Source organism: Cydia pomonella, chromosome 1, assembly GCF_033807575.1.
Source record: "Cydia pomonella isolate Wapato2018A chromosome 1, ilCydPomo1, whole genome shotgun sequence".
In the NCBI taxonomy this organism is placed as follows: Eukaryota; Metazoa; Arthropoda; class Insecta; order Lepidoptera; family Tortricidae; genus Cydia; species Cydia pomonella.
The window spans coordinates 20,609,499-20,631,553 of record NC_084703.1 but is presented as its reverse complement, the minus strand read 5'-3'; the positions used below and the strand labels follow the sequence as shown (position 1 = coordinate 20,631,553).

At 38.2% G+C, this 22,055-nt stretch overlaps 2 protein-coding genes across 3 annotated transcripts in view; one reads left to right on the top strand and one right to left on the bottom strand.

Annotated features, from left to right (window-relative positions):
- The window catches only part of LOC133527150 (E3 ubiquitin-protein ligase MYCBP2), a 185,246-nt gene that overhangs the window by 110,372 nt on the left and 52,819 nt on the right, over positions 1 to 22,055 (bottom strand). The window lies entirely within an intron of this gene.
- LOC133527007 (uncharacterized) lies at positions 8,189 to 18,263 on the top strand. 2 transcript variants are annotated; one of them, XM_061863896.1, is made up of 3 exons: positions 8,189 to 8,442; positions 16,575 to 16,762; positions 16,839 to 18,263. In XM_061863896.1, the coding sequence occupies exons 2-3, from the start codon at positions 16,616 to 16,618 to the stop codon at positions 18,012 to 18,014; spliced, it is 1,323 nt and encodes a 440-aa protein (XP_061719880.1). In that variant the 5' UTR covers positions 8,189 to 8,442; positions 16,575 to 16,615; the 3' UTR covers positions 18,015 to 18,263. The 2 variants fall into 2 exon arrangements, with proteins under 2 accessions (XP_061719880.1, XP_061719886.1); XM_061863902.1 differs by lacking the exon at positions 8,189 to 8,442 and adding an exon at positions 16,246 to 16,352.

The following is a 22,055-nucleotide window of genomic DNA, read 5'->3' as shown; positions in this document are numbered from 1 at the left end:
TTGCATAAAATACTATTTCCTACTCCTCTACTGTTAACTGTCATTTATGCATTCATTAACACGAATATAAGAACATACATAAAAGGTTTCAAGAAAAGTCTATATTGTCTATTCCTCATAAAAGCTCTTGTGCTTTTAATCGCTATAATGTTACTGCGATTAATGGCTACCAACCTAACAAAACCAAAACGAATACAGTTTTAAACTAAGTGCATTGCTGCCAACTTACAAAATATTCATTTGGTTGCATAGTAAAAATAATTACTTCATAAGTCAGAAACACGCATGTGACACCCGTAATATAGCAACACCCATAGACTACGAAGACCGCTTAGCGTTGCTTGTTAGTCTCCGTAGGCTACGGTGGCCAAAATAGAGAAAAAACTGTCCAAAAATTTTATTTAGCAAGTAGCAAGTACCAGGGCCTCATGAGTTACGAGGTGTCGCCGACCGGCCGGCCGCGGCCCGGGGCGGGCCGGGCGCGTAACAAGGTATGCTCGCGCGTCTTGGCTATATACTTTTGCTGTAATTTGTTTACCTAAATTAAGATTTATTTTTGTTGACTCGTAGGAATAATATTGTATGCAACGTTGTATAAGTAGGTCAAAAAATGCTCGTGGCGTATTCCTTTACAATGTTCGCCTACGCCTTCGGCTCCGGCTCACATTGTAACTCACGCCACTCGCCTTTTTTGACCCTTCTTATACAACTGTTGCATAAAATACTACAGTAATAATACCAACACTTCACTATTGTTTATTGATAACTCGGAACGTAAAGAGGACAAACGTGCGCTATCGGCAGTAATGTCGGAATTCAAATGTCGTGCCGTCGATTGCACTCATAATTTACGGGTTATTCCCACTAGTTACCACCAAGTCGTTATTACCAGTGGTAAACATTACAGTTATTAGAGATTTTTTCCCAGTAACCAGTGGTTACAGGTTGAGAAAAAATCCCAGTAGTTACCACTGGTAACAACTTGATGGTAACTAGTGGGAATAACCCGAATTTATCCCATGATATTTTAGTGAGAGCCCGGAAACGCAATCCCAAGAATTAGCACAAGCACTAGTTTTATCGAAAGCGAATATAATGCAATACTAATACTCTTTATTGAACTCTCAATACAGCAATACAATAGATACAACAACTCAAGATGAGGGAAACAACAGGCGAATCCATGTGTATTTCAACAGTTTCAAATCAGAGAGGAAAGTAGACATGACTGCATTTCGAATTCATCACAATGTTTCACTTCACCGAAAAACAGTTAATAAAATATCAAATTACATTTCGAACGTACGTTAATACAAACTCATTGGTACCAGTGCCGGATTAACCATTAAGCAAAATAAGCACTTGCTTAGGGCACCACGTCTAGGGGGGCACCAAAATCGTTGGCAAAAAAAAACGGGTAGTTTGTACATGAACCTTTGTGCGTCGTTTACAGGGCACGTAAGCGCGTCTCCAACGCAGGCCTTTGCCCCTACGAGGAGGCCCATTCCATCAGGCTTGCAATATGCTGATTTTTATCTCATACTTTACCCATTGGTTCGTGGTTGATTTTTGATTTCCAGCATTCTGCAAATCTGTCAGCCTTTGGGCCAAAGGGCCTTACACCCAAGGTAGAGCTCAGTTTTAGAAAGCTATTTGTCTTCAACCCTACGTGGAGCTTGTTCTTCAGCCTTCTCGGAGTGTCGAATTTAATAGTAGATCTACACTTTTGTCTTAATTTATAATTATGTCGTGTCCGAATTTCGCTCTCTTGCAACTCAGGTTTCGGCTTCGCACCGAAGTCTTAACAGGTTTTCGAGGATCGGAATTTGTCACTCATGCTGCCCGAGCTCTTGCACACCAGATTGGTTTGCGACGTATTGCACACGGCCAAGCTGCAGCGCCGCGATCGTGCGAACTAATTGTCAAACTTGTATGATAAAAAAACTGATGACGGAATCAAAGGCTAAAGTGCAGGTTCGAGGCCCCACGAAGGTCGAAAACCAAAAGCACACGGTTTTATTTGAACCAAAGGTTTCTTTTAGCAGAACTAATCTTTGTTTTCCTAAGATGTAATTAAAAAGTGATGCCACCCAGATTTTTGATTCAGGTTTATTTTAGCTTCGGCGAAGTCGGTCAGTCGGAGGTCAATATCGTTTAAGTTTAGGTTCTAAGTTACGTTTGGTATCATTTTCGACAAAATCTAAAATATAGATCATACCAAATTTCATTCAAACAGGTGCAGCGGTTATTGATTCCGCACATAAACTTCCACCCTGTGTAAAGGAACACATCCTTAGCGATGATTTTTTAGATTAAAACTATCCTATGTCCTTTTTCGGGACTAAACTAAATATCTCTATACCAAATTTCAACTAAATTGGTTCAGCGGTTGAAGCCTGAAGAGGAATATTTGAAAAAAAATGAAAATTTTACATGTTTCCACTTCGGAATGGTGTCAATGTAATACCATACTCGTAAATGACTTCGGCATTCCCGACTTATACGAAAACGATACCAAAACATATCTTACTAGCTTAACTGATGTAGATATCAAGATAAAGTTGAGTGCCCACCCCCCTCCTCTAAAAATGTACACTACAAAACTTGGTGGCTCCACTTCTTAACTAAATCAACCCTTGGGTCCTAACTCCTAGGTGCCAATCCTACCAAAGGAAATCTTCGGTTCGAAACGCCTATTTCATCGGCTGCAACTAACTCTAATCAAGTGCCCTTTTGAGCGAGGCCAAATGCCGAGCAGCGGGAGAGCCATGATCACATTGGTTCGATTTGGTTAGGTCTTATTCATACTCGGCTTTTTACTTTATGCAAAAGTTGGCCTTAATCCTCACATAAACTTGGCCATGTGTCCAAATCCAGGCTTTCGTCTCTCGCGGCTGGGAATTATGCCTTGTTTACAATTCGCCATTGGTTTTTTTATAGCGCGCCGCCATCTGACTCTCAGGGCGTCTAACCTTATGAGGACCTCAGCCTTCGGCCTCATTCACACAATTTGTCAATTCCAAGTTCTGCTTTCTTGCAGCCTGGCCTTTGGCCTCATACGTAAAAGCGCCGATCGGACCGCGCTTTCAGCCTTATGAAGTGCTCAGCTTTCGACTTAGTTTTTTAAGACACTTGGCCATAGATTCTTGCCAGAGCTCGGCCCTGCTGAAGCTCGAGCTTTGGCCTCACATGAATGCGCTTCTCAGAAAAGCTCTCTTTTCAACCCTGTGTGGAGCTCGGCCTTAGTCCTCGCTTACACTGGGCATTTTTTTCAGTCAGTTACAAAACCCAGCTACTCGCAACTCCGCCTTTAGGTCTTGGTCGGAAGCGCCAAGTGGGCACTCCGGATCTTCAACCTTATGAGCATGGCCGTTGGATTCGTTTTTTGACTATTGCCACCATTGCTTCAATGCCAAGCACTGCTATCCTGCAGTTCGGCCTTCGGCCTTGCACGATTGCCGCCACGGTAGAAACAACTGAGGGTCAACCGTGAACCACGTTCGACGTGCTGTCTCCCTGTCGCACATACGAATTTACAATTGCCTCTGGGCCTGTCCTTATGTAACTTTCGGGTTACTTTTGGCCATGTTACTTCTAGGGTTTATTTGTGAAGTGAACCAAAGCAGGTTTTAATCACATAGTTAGCCGGGAAGGCAAGTACACAATCATAGATATAGGTAATTTCAGTCACGCATGCTTTGATAAAGGTGCCATGAGGATGGCGACTGCACCAGCATTACTGTTGCAACGTTACTGCTGCAGCACTGTCAAATTCCTTGATAAAATAAGTAATGGATTGAAAATACAAATCGCAGAAGTAATGCGACCATGAACGTCACTTAGTTTACCAAAAAAATCAATGTTGTCAATGTAATCTGGATGAGCCTAGGCAGAGGGGGCACCAAGATCTAGAAATGCTTAGGGCATCAAAATTTCTTAATCCGGCACTGATTGGTACGAGCCGGGGTTCAAACTGATGACCTTGAATATATTGTAAAAAAAGCGGCCAAGTGCGAGTCGGACTCGCCCATGAAGGGTTCCGTACCATTTATGACGTATTAAAAAAACTACTAACTAGATCTCGTTCAAACGTATATCATATATTTTTTATTACATTTTTCATTCTGTTATTTTAGAAGTTACAAGGGGGGGGGGACACATTTTACCACTTTGGAAGTGTCTCTCGCAAATGATATAAGAAACCTCAATATCATTTTTGAAGACTTATCTATAGATACCCCACACGTATGGGTTTGATGAAAAAAGATTTTTTGAGTTTCAGTTCTAAGTATGGGGAACCCCCAAAATTTATTGTTTTTTTTTTCTATTTTTGTGTGAAAATCTTAATGCGGTTCATATAATACATCTAGGTACTTACCAAGTTTAAACAGTATAGCTCTTATAGTTTCGGAAAAAAGTGGCTGTGACATAATCGGACAGACTGACGGACATGACGAATCTATAAGGGTTCCGTTTTTTGCCATTTGGCTACGGAACCATAAAAATGAATAATAAAGGAATATTTAGTGACCTAATACATGTAAAATCATGGATATTATTAACGAACGATGAAATACTACGAGTATATTAGCGAATAAAAACTTCATTGGATTAAATGTCAATATTGTATGATTAAGTAAACAATTGCGAAACCTTGTAGTTATTATGACAGAGCACATCACGATACAAACGCGGTGAAGGCTAAATACGTTTACACATTTACATAGAAGCAAATATAGCTACAGATTTTGGATTCGGTCACTGAGAGGCCAACCGCGCCGTTGATAGAGCGAAGTCAAAAATACAACGTCCGGTGCACTCATAAACGCAACACAACTATGCACTCGGCGTTGATTGAGAATAAACTAGGACCGTATGAGGATAAAAATAATAAATATTTATATTATAAGATCTGTGATTACGCAGACTCACCGTGAATGATACTCAACTGTGATGTTTAAAAAGTTTGAAATTTTAACGTAGGTAAGTATAACGTAGTTACCTATATACCAAGGTATATGTAACTATGTATATCACTACTATAACTGAAATACTTGGAAACTTGAAACATTGGTTTGAAGCTAATAAGGCTAGACTGTCTTGCCAGGCAGCCTCACCATCGAGTGTAAAGCCACAATAATAAGTGATAGCCTCAATAATCTATCGATTCAAAGATGGATATACTCCAAAAAAACTTATATTTTTTCTGCAATAATTAAGAGGATAGAGGACTACCGCTTCAAAGAGCATATAATCACTACGTGTACCGCTTCTCCATATAAAGTCAGCCCTCATTTTCCTCTGTAGATAACAACATTATTTATTTTATTTTATTGGAAAACAAACAGCATGCAATTATCTTCTTCTTCTTCCTGCCCTTATCCCACGTTATGTGGGGTCGGCACAACATATTCTTCTCTTCCATTCTACTCTATCTTTCGTTGCCTCAGCACTCACTTCTTTCTTTCTCACACAGCATGCAATTATACAAAATATAAACTAATATGATTAAACCAGGACCCAAAATAGTTTCCACTAGTGTAGTTGTAATGTAGTTTTATACAAAGCAATTAAGTAACAGGAAGTAAATCAATTTTAACTAAACCTTGTGCTTGTTACAACAGGAAAAATGTGTCAAGCAAGCATAACAAACTGACTTATCTTCATGTTGAATACATCAAACTTAGAATATTTTGAGACAAGATACGAGTTTTTGAGGTACCTAGTAAGAAAGAATCGAATGGCAAATAAAGCTTTTGATCTAGTTCGGGAATTAGGACATCTATATGTAATACTACTAATGAGTCGACTCCTATTACAACTCGATTGTGTTGTTTTACAGTGTAAGTAGAAAAATTGATCTTTTTGCTCTCTGCGCAGCCATCAAACAATTTAAACCTGTATTTCATCCATTTAATAAATTTATTTTGTATTTATTATTGAGTATTGAGGAAATATGTTTATACACTTTAGGGCCAGTTGCACCAGACAGTTAACAGACTTCCCATACAAGAAAATTTAGCAAACGCTTTAACGGTGACAGATGTTTTCAACCGACCCTTTATGTATATTAACCATTTTTTCGTTTTAATTTTTAACATTATAAGAGATATGAGCTTTTAAAATTTTGTATGGACATTTTTTAAGAAAATTTAGCAAACGCTTTAACGGTGACAGATGTTTTCAACCGACCCTTTATGTATATTAACCATTTTTTCGTTTTAATTTTTAACATTATAAGAGATATGAGCTTTTAAAATTTTGTATGGAAATTTTTTCTTCACTCCTAAATCTTATACTTACTATAGTTAGCATTAGAAAAAAGGAAAACAATTTTGTGTCTTATTCATGAAAATTATTAAAAAACGCTTTTAAAAAAATTGTTTATATTACTCATGACAGCAAAAGAATGTAAACAATCATATACGATTTATAATTGTTACATATGTATTTGCTCCGACTTATTTTTCATAAGTGTTTTCACCTTTGTTTTAATGCTATAAAAACGAACTATAATAAGAAAATCAAAAACGGTTGACACCATTTTTTTTATACTACGACGGTAACGGCAAACAAACATACGGCCCGCCTGATGGTAAGCAGTCACCGTAGCCTATAGACGCCTGCAAAACCAGAGGTATTACATGCGCGTTGCCGACCCTTTAAAAACCTGTACACTCCTTTACACGAAAATTGCCAATATCAATAATTAACACTTCATTTCTAGTAAAACATCATCACGACTGATCAAATCAAATTGCTTTGTTTTTCAGAGATGTTCGAAATATGCAAGAGTACAAAGTGTCTTTATTTACGAGTCCCGAGATGTCATTTATGAGCCTTGGCGAATAAAAGATACGGGAGAAATAAATAATGACACTTGCACACGTACATTGAACGACGTTTTTTAATACATTTGCGAAAAAATCTATCTATCGTTATGAATTTTCCCTTGAACTTGAATGATATTGTTAATTCAGCACTATCAACTCAGCGATGATTTACATTGCAAAAATTAATCACAAAAACTCATTTCATACAAAAGTATTACAGTAGAATTGGAATTTTTTGGACATCCAAACTCTTTGGTGTGGACGTATGGATTACGGTCAGATATAAATTTTAAAAGTTGGAAAAGTAAACTGCGCTGTGTACGTCTTTTTACTAAGAAGGGAAGACTGTTTGCCATAACTTAAAAATGGCAAATGATCACGTTCGCTATAAGTAGTTTTCATTAAAAGTATTTATTAGGCTCCTCTTTACTTTTTCTTCGGAGAAATTATTAAAAAATAATCACTTTATCAGAATATGGTTGTTGAAGACCCCTATTCGTTTTGAAAGACCTATCCAACGACACCATAGGATTCAAGCGAAAAAAGTTAAAAAAAAATAAAATACGTTTAGGGGAGATAACTTAATTATTTTTTTTACTTTTTATTTGACCACTTTGTCATCATGTTTGATGTATATTATCACGGAGAAAAGCCGCGGACGGATAAATCGAAACTATAGCGGTTCCTAGTTGAATATGGAACCCTAAAAACAGAGGTCAGAAATAAGAAAAACAGCATCCTAATTTTGTTTTAAACGCCTCATATGATAACATCATTAACATGTGGTTATCGAATCCGGTTAAAATCTGCAATAGCAATTGCACCTAGTAAACATTGGCAGGACAAAAGAAAGTATTAGAGGGTAGTGTGCAATACAAATGTCTTGTAGACTAGAAAACATCAGCGAGTTTAGGGGTCTAAAGTGTCTAAACAGGCAGGTAGAGCTCAGCTCTCATATGGCCAATACATAATTATATCATTCCCTCATTAGTCTCTTATTAAGTGTGCAATATCCCCAAAAAAATACGTTTTTTTTTTCATGTGTTGAGCTCATGTCGTTTATTATGAGAGCTAACGCACGCTGTAATAAAAAGGAGTGAGAATTCACTAAGCGTGTGTATTAATACTTCTATTATTCTATAAGTTCTCTAGTACCCATTCTATATGTTACATCATAGTTTATAGTTCGTGCAACTATAATTTCCATATAGGATAGACAAATGTCACGAAACCTTTACGCCGCGAACGATGCCTTATGTTAGCATAGTCAAGCGGTAGAGGTAGAGTCAGCGCGTTTGAAGGTCGCGCGCACAGAGCGCGGCGCGAGTCGTTGCCGGCCGCGCCAGTCGCATGCGCGGGAATCGAAACCACTCGACGTATGAATTGTTACCGCCCTTCCTCCGTGTAATCCATATTTACTACGCTATTTACCGGCAAAACAATACTCTTGGCAAATCTTAAAGTGCATCAACGACGCTTTAAGGATACAACTTCAACGACTTGGGAAATCAAATAGTGCATCGTGACTTGCGCGGAACTTTTATTGACATATTGGAAGTTTATGTTCCAGGTGTAATATTGAGTTAACTGAGGAATTCCATTTAATATGGTAAGTACCATAAATTTTATGAAATAAGATACTCACCTTTAGTCTGAAACTATAAAACAATTTATGAATGTCCGAAAGCTTTTGTTTAGTCTAGTGACAATAATGTTCAAAGTAAACAATATCTGTGATGCTGATGATGTATTAATTTCAAGTAATTTATCCCTTGGAGTGGTTGTGATGGAACCGTCGACTCCCGACCGATTATGTAATTTAAATTTCAAATTTGATTAATTGAATTAAAATCAAAATTCTAATAACTCAAAAACGACACTTGCCACTTGAAGAGATACAGGTACCTTTAGTATTAGCAAAGAGAACTGATTGTAATAGAGAGGTAAAGTCTAAGAAAAGAACGTGCCCCTTAGTTTGTGTGGCGCTGTACTGCGCCATATGTTTTGCGGTCACTGAATTGTCAAACGTCAACTTTTGACAATCAGTTACCGCAAAATGAATGGAGCTGTTCAGCGCCATCTCGTTAACCTGTCAAAGTCTAAACACGAAAGTTACTTCGATTTTAAGCATCTTACTCAATCAATGTATCTTTGGTATTAGCATAGCATTGAACGAATTGTATTTGATAGATTTAGATTACCTATTGTGATTACCTAGATAATCTTAATGACATAAACGCGAAAGTAACTCTATTACCGTTTCACGGCTAAATTACTGAATGGATTTTAATGAAATATTGCATACCTAATAGTCGCCCACAAAGGTTTTTTTTTTATAATTCACTCCCGAAGGCGGCGGAGGCGAAATGGCACATACCGAATCACATGCACGCGGGCGGAATCGCAAAATCAGCTTGCAATACAAATGTTGGTCACAGGTATTTTATAATTAACTAAATAAATGTATATCATTCAGCATAGTAAGCACCTTTGACAAAGCAAAGTAGGTACTGTAATGGGTAGGTACCCAAGTGTATAAACAAGGAATTCGTTGAGTCCACTTTTAAGAACTGCCACTTAATCGCCTTTCAGCATAACAAATAAAAGTCAGAAATAAAAGACGAATGACCAAATGCGTGTACCTGTAATGAGGCACTCGTTTTTGTACTACAATTTAATTATTTTCAGTGCAATTGGCACTTAATATCACAAGGCACCGCCAGTCAACCATTGCGCTGAATAGAAAGAAAAGTTAGTTGCTAGGATCCTTTAGTTTAATAAATAAGATTATAACACAAAACATTATAAGTACATTAATTGACATTTAAACAATATATGTACATAGGTAAATATGCCATATATACCAGAACAAAGACGAGAAATTATATGAGCGTTTAAGTACCTACATACAAAGAAGACTGAATCGGGAAGCCGACAGTTATGAGTTAATTCAATAACACAGTCCGGAGCCACCGTCCACATAATTAGCCGACAATTCGTAGACCTTATTGCAACGAGTATAGATCTACTAGTGGTTCTTTATGGTGTTGCTGTTAGCAGTAGGTATACGTCATACGATCAAGCACCAACCTGCTGCTAATGTACCAGATAACGGAGATTCATGCATAATGTACAAACTACAAAGATTTCTGAATGGAGCAACACGCCATTTAACCGCATTTAATTAATTTTATTGTAGGTATAATTCTGACGCACAGACTCAAATCGTGCCATAAATTAAGTGACTAAAACAAAAATTAAAAAAATAGCAAGTCTGATTTATTTCTTGGTGAAAGTAGTAAAGTTAAAGCTCTTCCTAAATTACTTATTGGTTGTCTCATTCTCTACGTTACTTATGTGCTTAGTAAATTTATACTGTGAGTCAGGTAGAGTACAACCATTTTTCAAATGCACGCGCCTCAAGTACGGTTCGTCATCTGGCTCCAATTACGTGCTCTAATGAGTATGAGCCACGAATATTCGGCAACTATTCGATACTCGGCCACTATGCCGATTTAGCCGAATTATGTCAAGGCCGAATAACTCTTACCTAAAAAGATAAATTACACAATAAGCGCAAACCACTAAATTTAATGTTTCAAATGTTTTCTTAGAAAGTTGTTAAATACGAAAGACTGTTTTTTCCCAGTAGTTACCAGTGGTAAAAGATGGGAATAAAATCCCAGTTGTTACCACTGGTAACAACTTGGTGGTAACTAGTGGGAATAACCCATATTTAATAATCATACTAGAGAAATCCAAACAAGCCGCCAACCCTAAACTACGACTAATCATCACATTTAGATGTTAACGTAAAAACATTGGCTAATTGACATGTGTACTTTAAAATTTAATGAACTCTTAAATATCAGCCTACAAAGGAATATGAACATGCTATTATCATTATACCTACTGCCTCATTAATGCTTACTGTAAACGCCGCTAAATTGAAAGTTATCTACAAACGTCGACTTCAGCATTACTAAACGATAGACGTCAACCAATAAAATTACGTTCAATGTTGAAATCATTTATTTATATCGATGATTCGATCGTTCGGTGATGAAGCTTTAGGATCCACTCAATCAAACTGCGGTAAAAATGTTTATCATATGCAGGAAGGTAAAATTGTAAGAAATTATCTATCAAATGTAATAAGAAAAAGGATTCTTAACTTCATTTGGGCGGATCAACTATTTCATGTATACAATATTTTTTTTACAAAAAAAATGTATATTGTTTTTTGTTAACAATTTTTATTGAATATGGTCAATATCATTCCTTTAGATTGCAAATATGTCCCAAGCATCGCTCGTTTGTGTAGTTATGTAATTTAATAACAAACTCACGAAAAAGTCTACTGGGTAACGAACCCGAGTTCCAGAATTTTGTATAGAAAACAAGTCTTGAAAAAAATTTATTTATATTATAGAAAATAGTTGATAGGCCCATTAACACGCTGAGTGAAGACCCTTTATCTGATTTGAAGTACCGTAGCACACAATGACTGCGACAATAGAAGCCGGTAATTTGCAACCTACACCATAGATTAATTGGGTCACAAGAGGTCAACCTGCCACTGGACACTTGACACTTGTTTTAAAGCCGAAACAATTTTTTTATGTACTACGTCGGTCGCAATCAAACATACGGCCCGCCTGATGGTAAGCAGTCTCCGTAGCCTATGTACGCCAGCAAGTCTAACGGTTCTAGTGTTATTTGGCTGCGGTTTTCTGTAAGGTGGAGGTACTTGCCCAGTTGGGCTCTGCTCTAGATCTGGAATGACATCCGCTGTGCCACACAAAGAGAGATGACATTCACAGTGCCCATCTCTCTCCTTTGGACGTAGTTTAAAGACGTACCCGGGTCAAACCAAAGTTCAACATTTAACTTCTTGAATTACTTTACAATCATCACGTTACATGCGTGTACTCTGTCATAATTGTATGTATCTTAAGGACGGGTATTTATGACTACTGTAAGTTTCAGACATCATGATTTTCTTCGCCGTTATTATAATTAGACACGGTAGATAATTAGACGTCAAATATGTAAAATATATAAAGAACACGAACACCGCCCATATCGATAAAGAATCATCCTCCCCGCAGGTGTTAGCAGTTTCCCATGGCGACTTTCTATTGTTACCAGCATCCATAGGATTCCAACATCCTTACCTTTCCTTATCTTAGCCAAACGATCTGGCAAGCTAAGCGAACAAGAGTGGAGAGTGATTTGGTCATTCTTTCAGGTGTTGTACAGATCATCTTCGTATTATTATTATTTATTTAAGATAATGTTAAAAAACCAGGATATCAATTGCATATCCTGTTTTTATAATATCACATACAGTCATATTAGATAAACTATACAAATTATAGTAACCTAACAAACCGGTCATTAATGAAAATATAATAGGGAATTCAAGGGATGAATATATAGGTCACACTGAGCAACATTTACTATGGGACCAACCCCGAAATCGCGAAAAAAATTTTTACACTTCCATAGAAAATGTCAAGGTCTGACCGCCAGAATGTATGAAACAACAAAAAATTTAATCGCGATTTCGGGGTTGGTCCCATAGTAAAAGTTGCTCAGTATGACCTGTATATTCACCACGTAAATGATTGAAGATGACTAAATAAACATCCTGTATAGTTTTTTGTGTCACTGCTCGCGGAGGTACACTAACAAAAAAATATCATGACTAACCACTTAATGTCCACTACACATATATACAAAAATATGTTTATAAATCTTCATGTCTCATGTCAAATAAAAAACAATCCTCGAACAAGCAGTTCCTAGCATACAAATTAGGTACCAGTGTGTACAGTGTACACAAGCACAGATTATATAATAGTTATTTCTTACGAACAGATATTTATCTCTCAAAAAAATGCAAATACCTACCGTTTTGATACTTACACCAGTGGGGCGACACTCCTCCTTTCGGCTTTTCCCAGCTCCGTTCGGCTCGGCATTGCTCCAAGCAATTATTAGGGTTGACACAACTTGACGTCCCTATACGTGCACGACCACAGATAAGATAGGTAATGACTTGAATTTTGACAATCCTAAATAGCCAAAAAGGACAAAAGGATAGTGCCATACATTAGAAAGGGACAGCATAATTCGTCCCTGAATCGCTGTCATATTTCGTTTTTGTAGGAAGTGTCATTTCTGTACAATAGTACTATTATTTATTATGTGCCTACACTTTACTTTTATGAAATGTATAATTTTTTTCCTCTCTCTAAGATATCTGTTTATTAAACTTGATTGTGGCTGGTTTTAGTATAAGTTTTATGTTAATTTAATGTATCCTTTACGACATTAGGTATACCGAATATAGATTCAATGCCTACTTACTAAGGTAGGTACAAATATAAGTTTTAATTTATGTCAAGACTGGTTTCAAATTCGATTGATCAAACTAACATTAGAACATGCCATTCTCGGTATATAACAGCATAGCGTAAAATAACTACGAGTATTAGAATGTTAAGTTGCAATTATTATAATAATCCGTTTATGCGATAGGCAGTGTTTGCAAAATATTTTATCTACACACATATCATAAACCCTCTATGATGCCTTCAAAATCCGTAAATATTGGCCAACATTACGATAAACTGTTTTGTTACAACAAATTTCTTATCTGTGATAATGTTGTTATTGCTTCATAACTACATCAAAATCGATTTGGTTATGCATTCAAATTTGGAACGTCTCTAAAAAAAGGCAACTCGATTTGACCTCTATTCTAATATCAGTCGAGATGCCTTTTTGTACGAAATGAAATGAAAATTGCATACAATTTTGACATATCTCTAGTTTGTATCGAATAATACGGAAATAGACCCCGACTCTAGTTTGTCTCTGAATTAAAAAAAAAACTACATGCGTGAAAAATAGTTTTCATTTACCGCCATTTGACGTACAGTTTATATTTTAATTCGTTTTAAGTATAAAATTAATAGGTTTTGTTGTTTTTAAGGTAACTATAGCAAAAAATATCATGTAAAATAAGCGATAAAAAAAATTTCTTCTAACCCATACGTGTGAGGTATCTATGGATAGGTCTTCAAAAATGATATTGAGGTTTCTAATATCATTTTTTCTAAACTGAATAGTTTGCGCGAGAGACACTTCCAAAATGGTAAAATGTGTGTGTGTGTGTGTGTGTGTGTGTGTGTGTGTGTGTGTGTGTGTGTCCCTCCGTAACTTCTAAAATAAAAGAATGATAAAACTAAAAAAATATATATGATATACATTACCATGCAAACTTCCACCGAAAATCGGTTTGAACGAGATCTGTAAGTAGTTTTTTTTTAATACGTCATAAATGGTACGGAACCCTTCATGGGCGAGTCCGACTCGCACTTGGCCGCTTTTTTGATATTTTGAAATGGATAGGGAAGAATTTTGCACGAATTGCTTTAATTATCAGTATAAAAGTACTATAATTTATGTAGTAAAATACAATATTCATTTATTGCGCGCTATCGTACACAAACATGACAATTTATATACATTAAAAATTTAACACTTCAGAACTATTACAATTATTTTACCTCTCAGTTTAAACGTCAAAAGTTTACCTCTCAGAAAAATCAACTTCCATCCATAATTTCAACGACTCTTACACCACATCATTACAAGAACCACCATGGAGTTTTTCGACCAGGTCACGTGTCCGTCTTAGGATTAGGATTTTCAATCTGACGAATCTGTCGGTCACGTGACCTGTCGCGTGTTTAACATTTTTTCCCCATCACAAAAACTGCACAGCGCCGCTAAGAAGTTTTCCTTTCAAAAAACACAAAAAAGAAAAAAAAGAAAATAGAATAAAAAGGAAGAAAAGTAACGTAATTGCGTGCGTCGTAGCGCCAAAATAATTTCATTTTTGTTTCCCTTCAATACCCCACGCACTGAATAACCTATCACATTAGGACATGAAACAATCATCACTATCATCATCCTATTTTTTTATTTCATTGCAAGTTTGAGAAAAGCACCATACAAATCTCGGCGAGAAACGGGGTTTCCGGCCACGTATCCCTAAAATCCCTATCCGTCCTTGTAACTATCGTAAAAATAATAATTATATTACAGCGCGCGGCGACCTTACTTTTGTACCGCCGGCGGGACGAGATTCGTAGGAATAAATCGCGCGGAGAGTTCCATAGGCCTGACACAAGTCAGTGTGTAGGTAGGTATATAATCTGCATTACTGCAAAAAGCATAGATGCATTCTAAGTAGATTCATGAAGTGATTGTAGGTATACCTACATACTGACTTATGCTAGAGTTAAAAGTTATATTCACATAGAGTTACGACCGCACGTCATCTCATCATATGTTTTTATTTTAAGGTAAACAAATGTAGTCTGACGCAACCGGTTCCAGGTAAATCCAGAAATTCCATAAGATTCCAGTTGCCTCTGTTTCTCGGAAAATCTTTCCGCAATGACTACTTTTTTGTTCTAGTAAGAGAAAAAGTCTATAATACTTGTATTCAATTATTTAATACAAGTATTGATAGGAATTAATTGCCCTACTTTGTTTACATTTACGACATTATTGCACGAAAATAATTGCATGCAAATCTTGACAAGTCTAAACCTTTTAGTTGTCATAATACATGACGAAATGCCGCAATTATTGTACAGTCGAGGAAATTGATTCTTTAGCAATTTACGGTTCACTTTACATTGGACAGCTCTTAGCATAAGTGTGTACAACAAAAATTACTTGAACCGCAAATTGCTAAAGAATCAAATTCCTCGACCGTACGTATTTGTCAGTCGCAGATTTTCATTCAATAATTGAACTTCTGTGTTGAATGTCTTAGACTTATTATTCAGAGCAAAATGAATGAGATTCATTCCAGTTCATGGCAATTCGCAAGATTTTTTTTTTATTGCCTTTTCTAACATTTATTTCTAATTTTATTACGAATGGCTGTGGTCGAATTGCTTTGTATTTCACTAGTATGGTTTCTAACTATGTATTTTAACTTGAGTTTTGTAATTGCTTATTTCATTTTTAAACCTGGAAAAGCTTTTACCTACCTAACAGTTTTGTAATCACGGTTTATATCCCTCATAAGTCTAACTTTTACCTACGACGTAATCCACCTAATTTTAGGCGAATGAAAGTGTATTATTGCGGGAAGTAACAATATTTAAGCAAAATATTTGAGAGAACTAAGAATAAACTTGACGAGCATATAAATTTATGAAGTAAAAAAAATCTATATGTAATATCGGTACGGCAGCATACTAGCTGCTTATCTCAAATTGCTAACTGTACACCTTGACTAGCCTTTGTGGCTCGATACCTACATAAATCAGACCAGCGTATATGAGTGTGCATATCTGATAACGCTACTGCGATAACGATGCTGTACGTGACTCAGTTCGACTTGAATCGCTCGTGAAGTCATTTCTTTAATAACAAAAATTAACACATTCGTTCAAACAGCGTGGCACATTCATGTTGAAAAAAAGTGTAAGTTTTTATTATAGCTACAGATTACGCCAGGCAGATACTTATAATTATCATAGTAAAATGCATTTCACAAGTTCTTTGTTAGGTCTATGGTATCAATAGTACTACCTTCTTTAGACCCGATTTTACCAAACATAAAGGTACAATGTTGTTTGAACTTTAGCCGGGATAATGATTTCCACTTTATGGTGAAAATAACAAAAAGCGTATTGTGGTTTACAGGGGACGGATGAGGAGTGAGATGGTGACGTGAAACAAGGAGGATGCGTTGGGCGACGTTGTGGTCAATCCTGGCGGTGCTGGCGGCGCGCAGCCTCGCTCAGTTCGCCACGCCCACCGCCTGCGAAGACGAGTCTTGCCGATGTGATGCCTTTACTAGAGTTATATGCAACTGTACCAGGGACTACGATGTAAGTTTCGTCTTAGTACATAACACTTGCTTTCTTTAAAATGTTGGACCTTTTAAAGGCTTTTTTTTTATACCAGGAGGTAACGTTGCGACCGGACGGAGCCTACAGGGTCCCGTCTACGACGACTGGAATTGTCATCGATGGATGTGCCCGCGTTTACTTCCTACCGGACATGGCCCGTAATCTCATCCAGCTTCGAAACATTGAGCTTCGAAACGTGCGTCATGTGTACATTCACGACAGAGCGTTAGCGTGGTCGCCATTTTCAAGTGAAAGTGATATGAACCCCGGAATCCGGATTTTTATACATAACAGTACCATTAACGAAATATCGTCGCATGCCATACAAGGAAGAGTGAATGATATAATAATTAGTAAGAGTAAAATAAATGTGATCAAACCGTACGCGTTTTCTAGTCTTACTGGAGTGAAAAGTATTCAATTATTAGATAACTTATACGAAAATATTGAAACTCAAGCTTTCAAAAAATTCACTACAGTCAATTTCCTACTTCGTGGAGGCTCTATTGGAACCTTACCAAGCAGGTTTATGTCGGACGTAGAAGTGACCGATCTTTTTAGAATAGACGGCGTTAGCATAAGATATGTTTATAGTTTAACATTTATTGTAAATTCACCAAAGAAAGTCATTATAGAAAATAATGTTATTGATACTTTAGAAGGAGATGGTTTTCATATGAATACCAAGGGACCCATTACTTTTAGAAATAATAGCGTAAGAACCCTTCGTAAGGGCGCTTTTTTTGGGTTCACCGCTGACATAGACATCGTTTCAGTTATGGGTCTACAAGAATTGCTTATTGATAATAATACGTTTACCGAGCTGACGCCGTCTTCGCTGACGTACAACCAGACATCTCTGACCTTGCGTATCGATGGCCTCAACTTGAATACAACCTGTAGTTGTGAATTACAAACAGAATGGGGTCCCGTCCTGCGGGAACAAGGAGGTACGCTATCCTGCTGGTATTCCCTGGAAGAACATTTTGCGTCGATACCGACTTACGTAAACAGTCGATGTGGAACTTATAAGCAAATATACTGGATATTTATACTCGTGGGAGTTATTTTAATTGTACTTCTCGCGGCGATAATTACCGTTTGTGTAGTGAAAAAGGAAAATGAGAAAAAGAAGAAAATGCAAATGGTAATGCCAGATGGAAAAACATATCGAGAAACAGAGTTCCATATAGTAGTCGAACGAGCCGAGCTTCTCACCACCGACTTGTGAACCGGAGCATGTATTGAGGTCAATTGATCTGCCGCTAGGTCCTCTAGTGAGTCTGTGATAAATGATAAGTGGACATTTCAACAAATAATTGGCATAAATTACATATTCTGGCGACATTTATTTATTTACTAATTTAGCATGTTATCGCTCTACCTCAAAACGTAAGGTAAACATTGTGCCAATTTAGGATATATAGCAATAGTTATAACTATTATCCAACGAATTACATTATATTTTGTTGTATAGAAAGTCTTTTATTTGTTATATATGTAGAACAGTCTTTTATTTGTTGTTTATAAATGCTACTAGACCATATGTATTATATTTTCTTCACAAAAATTAAATTTACAGTTGAATCACTTAAGTTCAAATACAGATAAATCCAACTGTCTCATTTTTCGATTTAGATAATTTCCTAAGATGGTCTAATGGATTCATCCGAGTTTGAAGTTAAGCGACACAATTATCTGAATATATTTTAAAGTTTTCATTTAATCGATCTGCAAAATATTCCTACTTTGATGAACTAAAGTATATATTTGGTCAGCCAAAATGTTATTTGTTCAGCAACATAAAGTTAGGAAATATTTCTAAAACAGTTAGAAATTAATTTCATACTAAGCTGCTCTAAATTTTTATGTGGTTGGCAAATTAATTAGTTGATCGGCAGTAGGTAACCGATCCACCATTAATGAAATTTTGTTAAGAAATCAGTGGGTATGCGGATTATTTCATTTTGGATTACAATTTACCTGATCCGCAAAAATTGGTAAGCTAAAAAATTTGTTGATCAGCAAATGTCTCACCAACCTCACCTACCCCCTTTGCTGATCAGCTGATTATTTAAATAAAATATTGGCCATCGTTTGATTATTTCCATTTCATTTTGTCCTTCAATGCCCATTCACAAAATGGGCGCAACAACTCTTTGTTGGAGAGGGTGTATTCAAGGGTAAAAATTTGGGCCGGGATGCAACTGGTGCGGAGTGAAACTGTTGGATCTGGGTAGCTCCAGCGCTGCGCCCTTCCGCCCTCGAGTGACGAAGCACGGTAATTGTAATGTAGGTAGTTAATAAATACTTTGATAAACGCCTGACAGCGCAGGTAGAGTCAAGAGCCATTCTTGCAATACACGAATACTCCTAACGGTTGTGTTTCCTTGTGCTCCTGTAAATATAACTATCCCGGGGGATTTATTGAGTACGTTACAGTGGCGACGAGTTAATTAAATAGGAGATCTCTCCACGGACAAAAAAATTAACACTGAAGTTCGATATGTCGATCGGAAAGTTGAGTGTGTTCGATGTTAAGTGCGGGGTGTGGTCGTCATACGTGGATCGGCTCAATATGTACTTGAAGGTTAATAAAGTGGCGGACGATATGAAGTTACCAGTGCTTATCGCGTCTATGGGGGACGAAGCATATGAACTATTGGTGAATTTGGCTAGCCCGAAGGAACCTGCGGCGTTAACATTTGACGAGGCGGTAAAGTGCATGAGTCATCACTTACGGCCGGCGCCATCGGCGTTGGCGGAGCGGTTCCGGTTTAGACAAAGGAGACAGAGCGCGGATGAAACAATAGCCGGTTATGTAGCGGAATTAAAAAGATTGTCAAGATATTGCAAGTTCGGAGAAAAACTGGATGACAACATGCGGGATCAGTTCGTGTGTGGGATCAGGAGTGACATTATTCGCCAGCGGCTATTTGCGGAGAGTGACGACGTGATCTATGCGCGAGCGGTGAAGGTCGCGACAGCCCTCGAGGCGGCGGAACGGGACGCGGCCGCGGTGGAGGCGAAGGGGTCACGGGAATCGGAGGCTAGCGGGAGCGGCGGCGGCGGAGAGGCGGCCGCGGTACATGCGCTCGCGCCGGCTGGCGGGAGCGGCCTACGCAAGCGGCAAGGTGGCGGAGCGGGCCCGGCATGGGATTCGGGAGGGCCAACCGGCCCAGCGGGGGACCTATAGTCGGGCCGCAACTACGCTAGTCGTCTTGTGGGGCCTGTGGCGCACAAAACCATACCTACGGGAGCTGTCGCTATAAAAACTTTGTATGCAGCAAGTGCCAGCGCACTGGTCATTTACGCCGGGTTTGCCCAGAGTAGGGGAGGGCGGAGATAAGTGGCCTGCATTTTGGAAATGCACAACAGATGGAGCACGCGGAGACCAGCGGGAATGATTATGACATCGAACAAGAGTTAATCCATCTGTGTTTGAACAACTATAAACCAGTAAGTGTTTCTGTGTATATAGACAGTAAACTTGTTACTATGGAAATTGATACGGGCACAGCAATTGCCTGTATAAGTAAGAAAATGTATGACGACCTATTTAACTATTGTGAATCCGGTAATACTGTTTTCACATTTATCAATAATTATAAGTTTAAACCATGGGGCATGATTAGACCTACAGTTAGATACGGCAATATAACGAAAGTTTTGCAATTATTTATAATAGATTCCGGTACGACTTACTTAATAGGAAGGCAATGGTTGGCCGAATTAGGTATTAAGGTTCCGGATATCCCTATCCCTAAATTTAGCTGTAACTTTGTATCTGGGAAAGAGGAGTTGAAGCATGTGAATGACAAGATTGTTAATTTGCTCGACAGATATAAGGAGCTATTCAGTGGCGGTCTGGGTCGGTACACGGGCGGCAAGGCGACACTGGCGGTGCGCGAGGGGGCGGCGCCGGTGTTCCACCGCGCGCGGCCGCTGCCGTACGCGCTGTGTGCGCGGGTGGACGCCGAGCTGGACGCCATGCTGCGCGCGGGCGTCATCGAGCCCGTGGACCACTCTGACTGGGCCTCGCCACTGGTACCAATTCCTAAGCCTGACGGCACTCTTAGATTATGTGCGGACTATAAATCTACTTTGAACCCCGTCTTACTGATCGATCGTTATCCTTTGCCTAAAATTGACGATGTGTTAGTAGGTTTAAACGGTAATAAATATTTTAGCAAGATTGACTTATCGCAGGCATACAACCAGGTGGAACTGGATGAGTCTAAGTTGTACACCGTAATAAATACTCATCGAGGCCTCTTCAGGTATAATCGTTTAGTTTATGGACTGGCATCGAGTGTAGGTATTTTCCAAAGAATAATGACGGTTTTATTAAAAGGAATTCCAAACGTTCAGGTATTTTTGGACGATGTGATAATAGGGGGAAAGACAGAGGCGGAGCATATTAACTCTCTGGAATTGGTTCTGCAACGTTTGTTAGACAACGGGTTAAAGTTAAAGAAAAGTAAATGCGTTTTCTTAACCCAAGAGGTTACTTATCTGGGGTACGTGGTCTCCAAAGACGCGATAGGGGCAGATAAGTCAAAAATAAAATCAATTCAAAAAATGTCTGCTCCACAAAATGTGACCGAATTACGTTCTTTCTTAGGAATGGTCAATTTCTTTGCGAAGTTCGTCAAAAATATTAGTTTCATATTAGCACCGTTGTATAACTTACTACGAAAAAATGTAATTTGGAACTGGGACGGGGAGTGTGTGGTCTTTCAGGGAAGTAAAGAAATTGTTGACAAGCGCGGAGGTACTGGCCCATTACGATCCAGACCTCCCGCTGGTGCTCACTTGTGACGGGAGCCCGAGAGGCGTCGGGGCGGTACTTTCGCAAAGGGACGAGAGGGGGCGCGAGCGGGCAGTTGCGTTTGCGTCGAGGTCACTTAGTGATGCGGAAAAAATTTATTCACAGATTCATCGCGAAGGGTTAGCTATAATATTCGCGTTAAAGAAATTTCACCAATATTTATACGGTCGCAAATTTTTATTGCGCACTGATCATAAACCTTTGGTTTCGATATTTGGCGAACATAAAAACATTCCTCAAATGACGGCTAGTAGGATACAGAGGTGGGCCGTTATTTTGTCCGCGTACGATTACGAGATACAATACGTCAAAACTACAGATAATTGCGCGGACGGCTTGTCGCGGTTGCCGGAGGCGGGGCGGTCGGAGGAGGCTACTATTCCGGAGCAGACATATTTACATTTCGCTCAAGAGGCTTTACTGTTAGATTACAATGTTGTA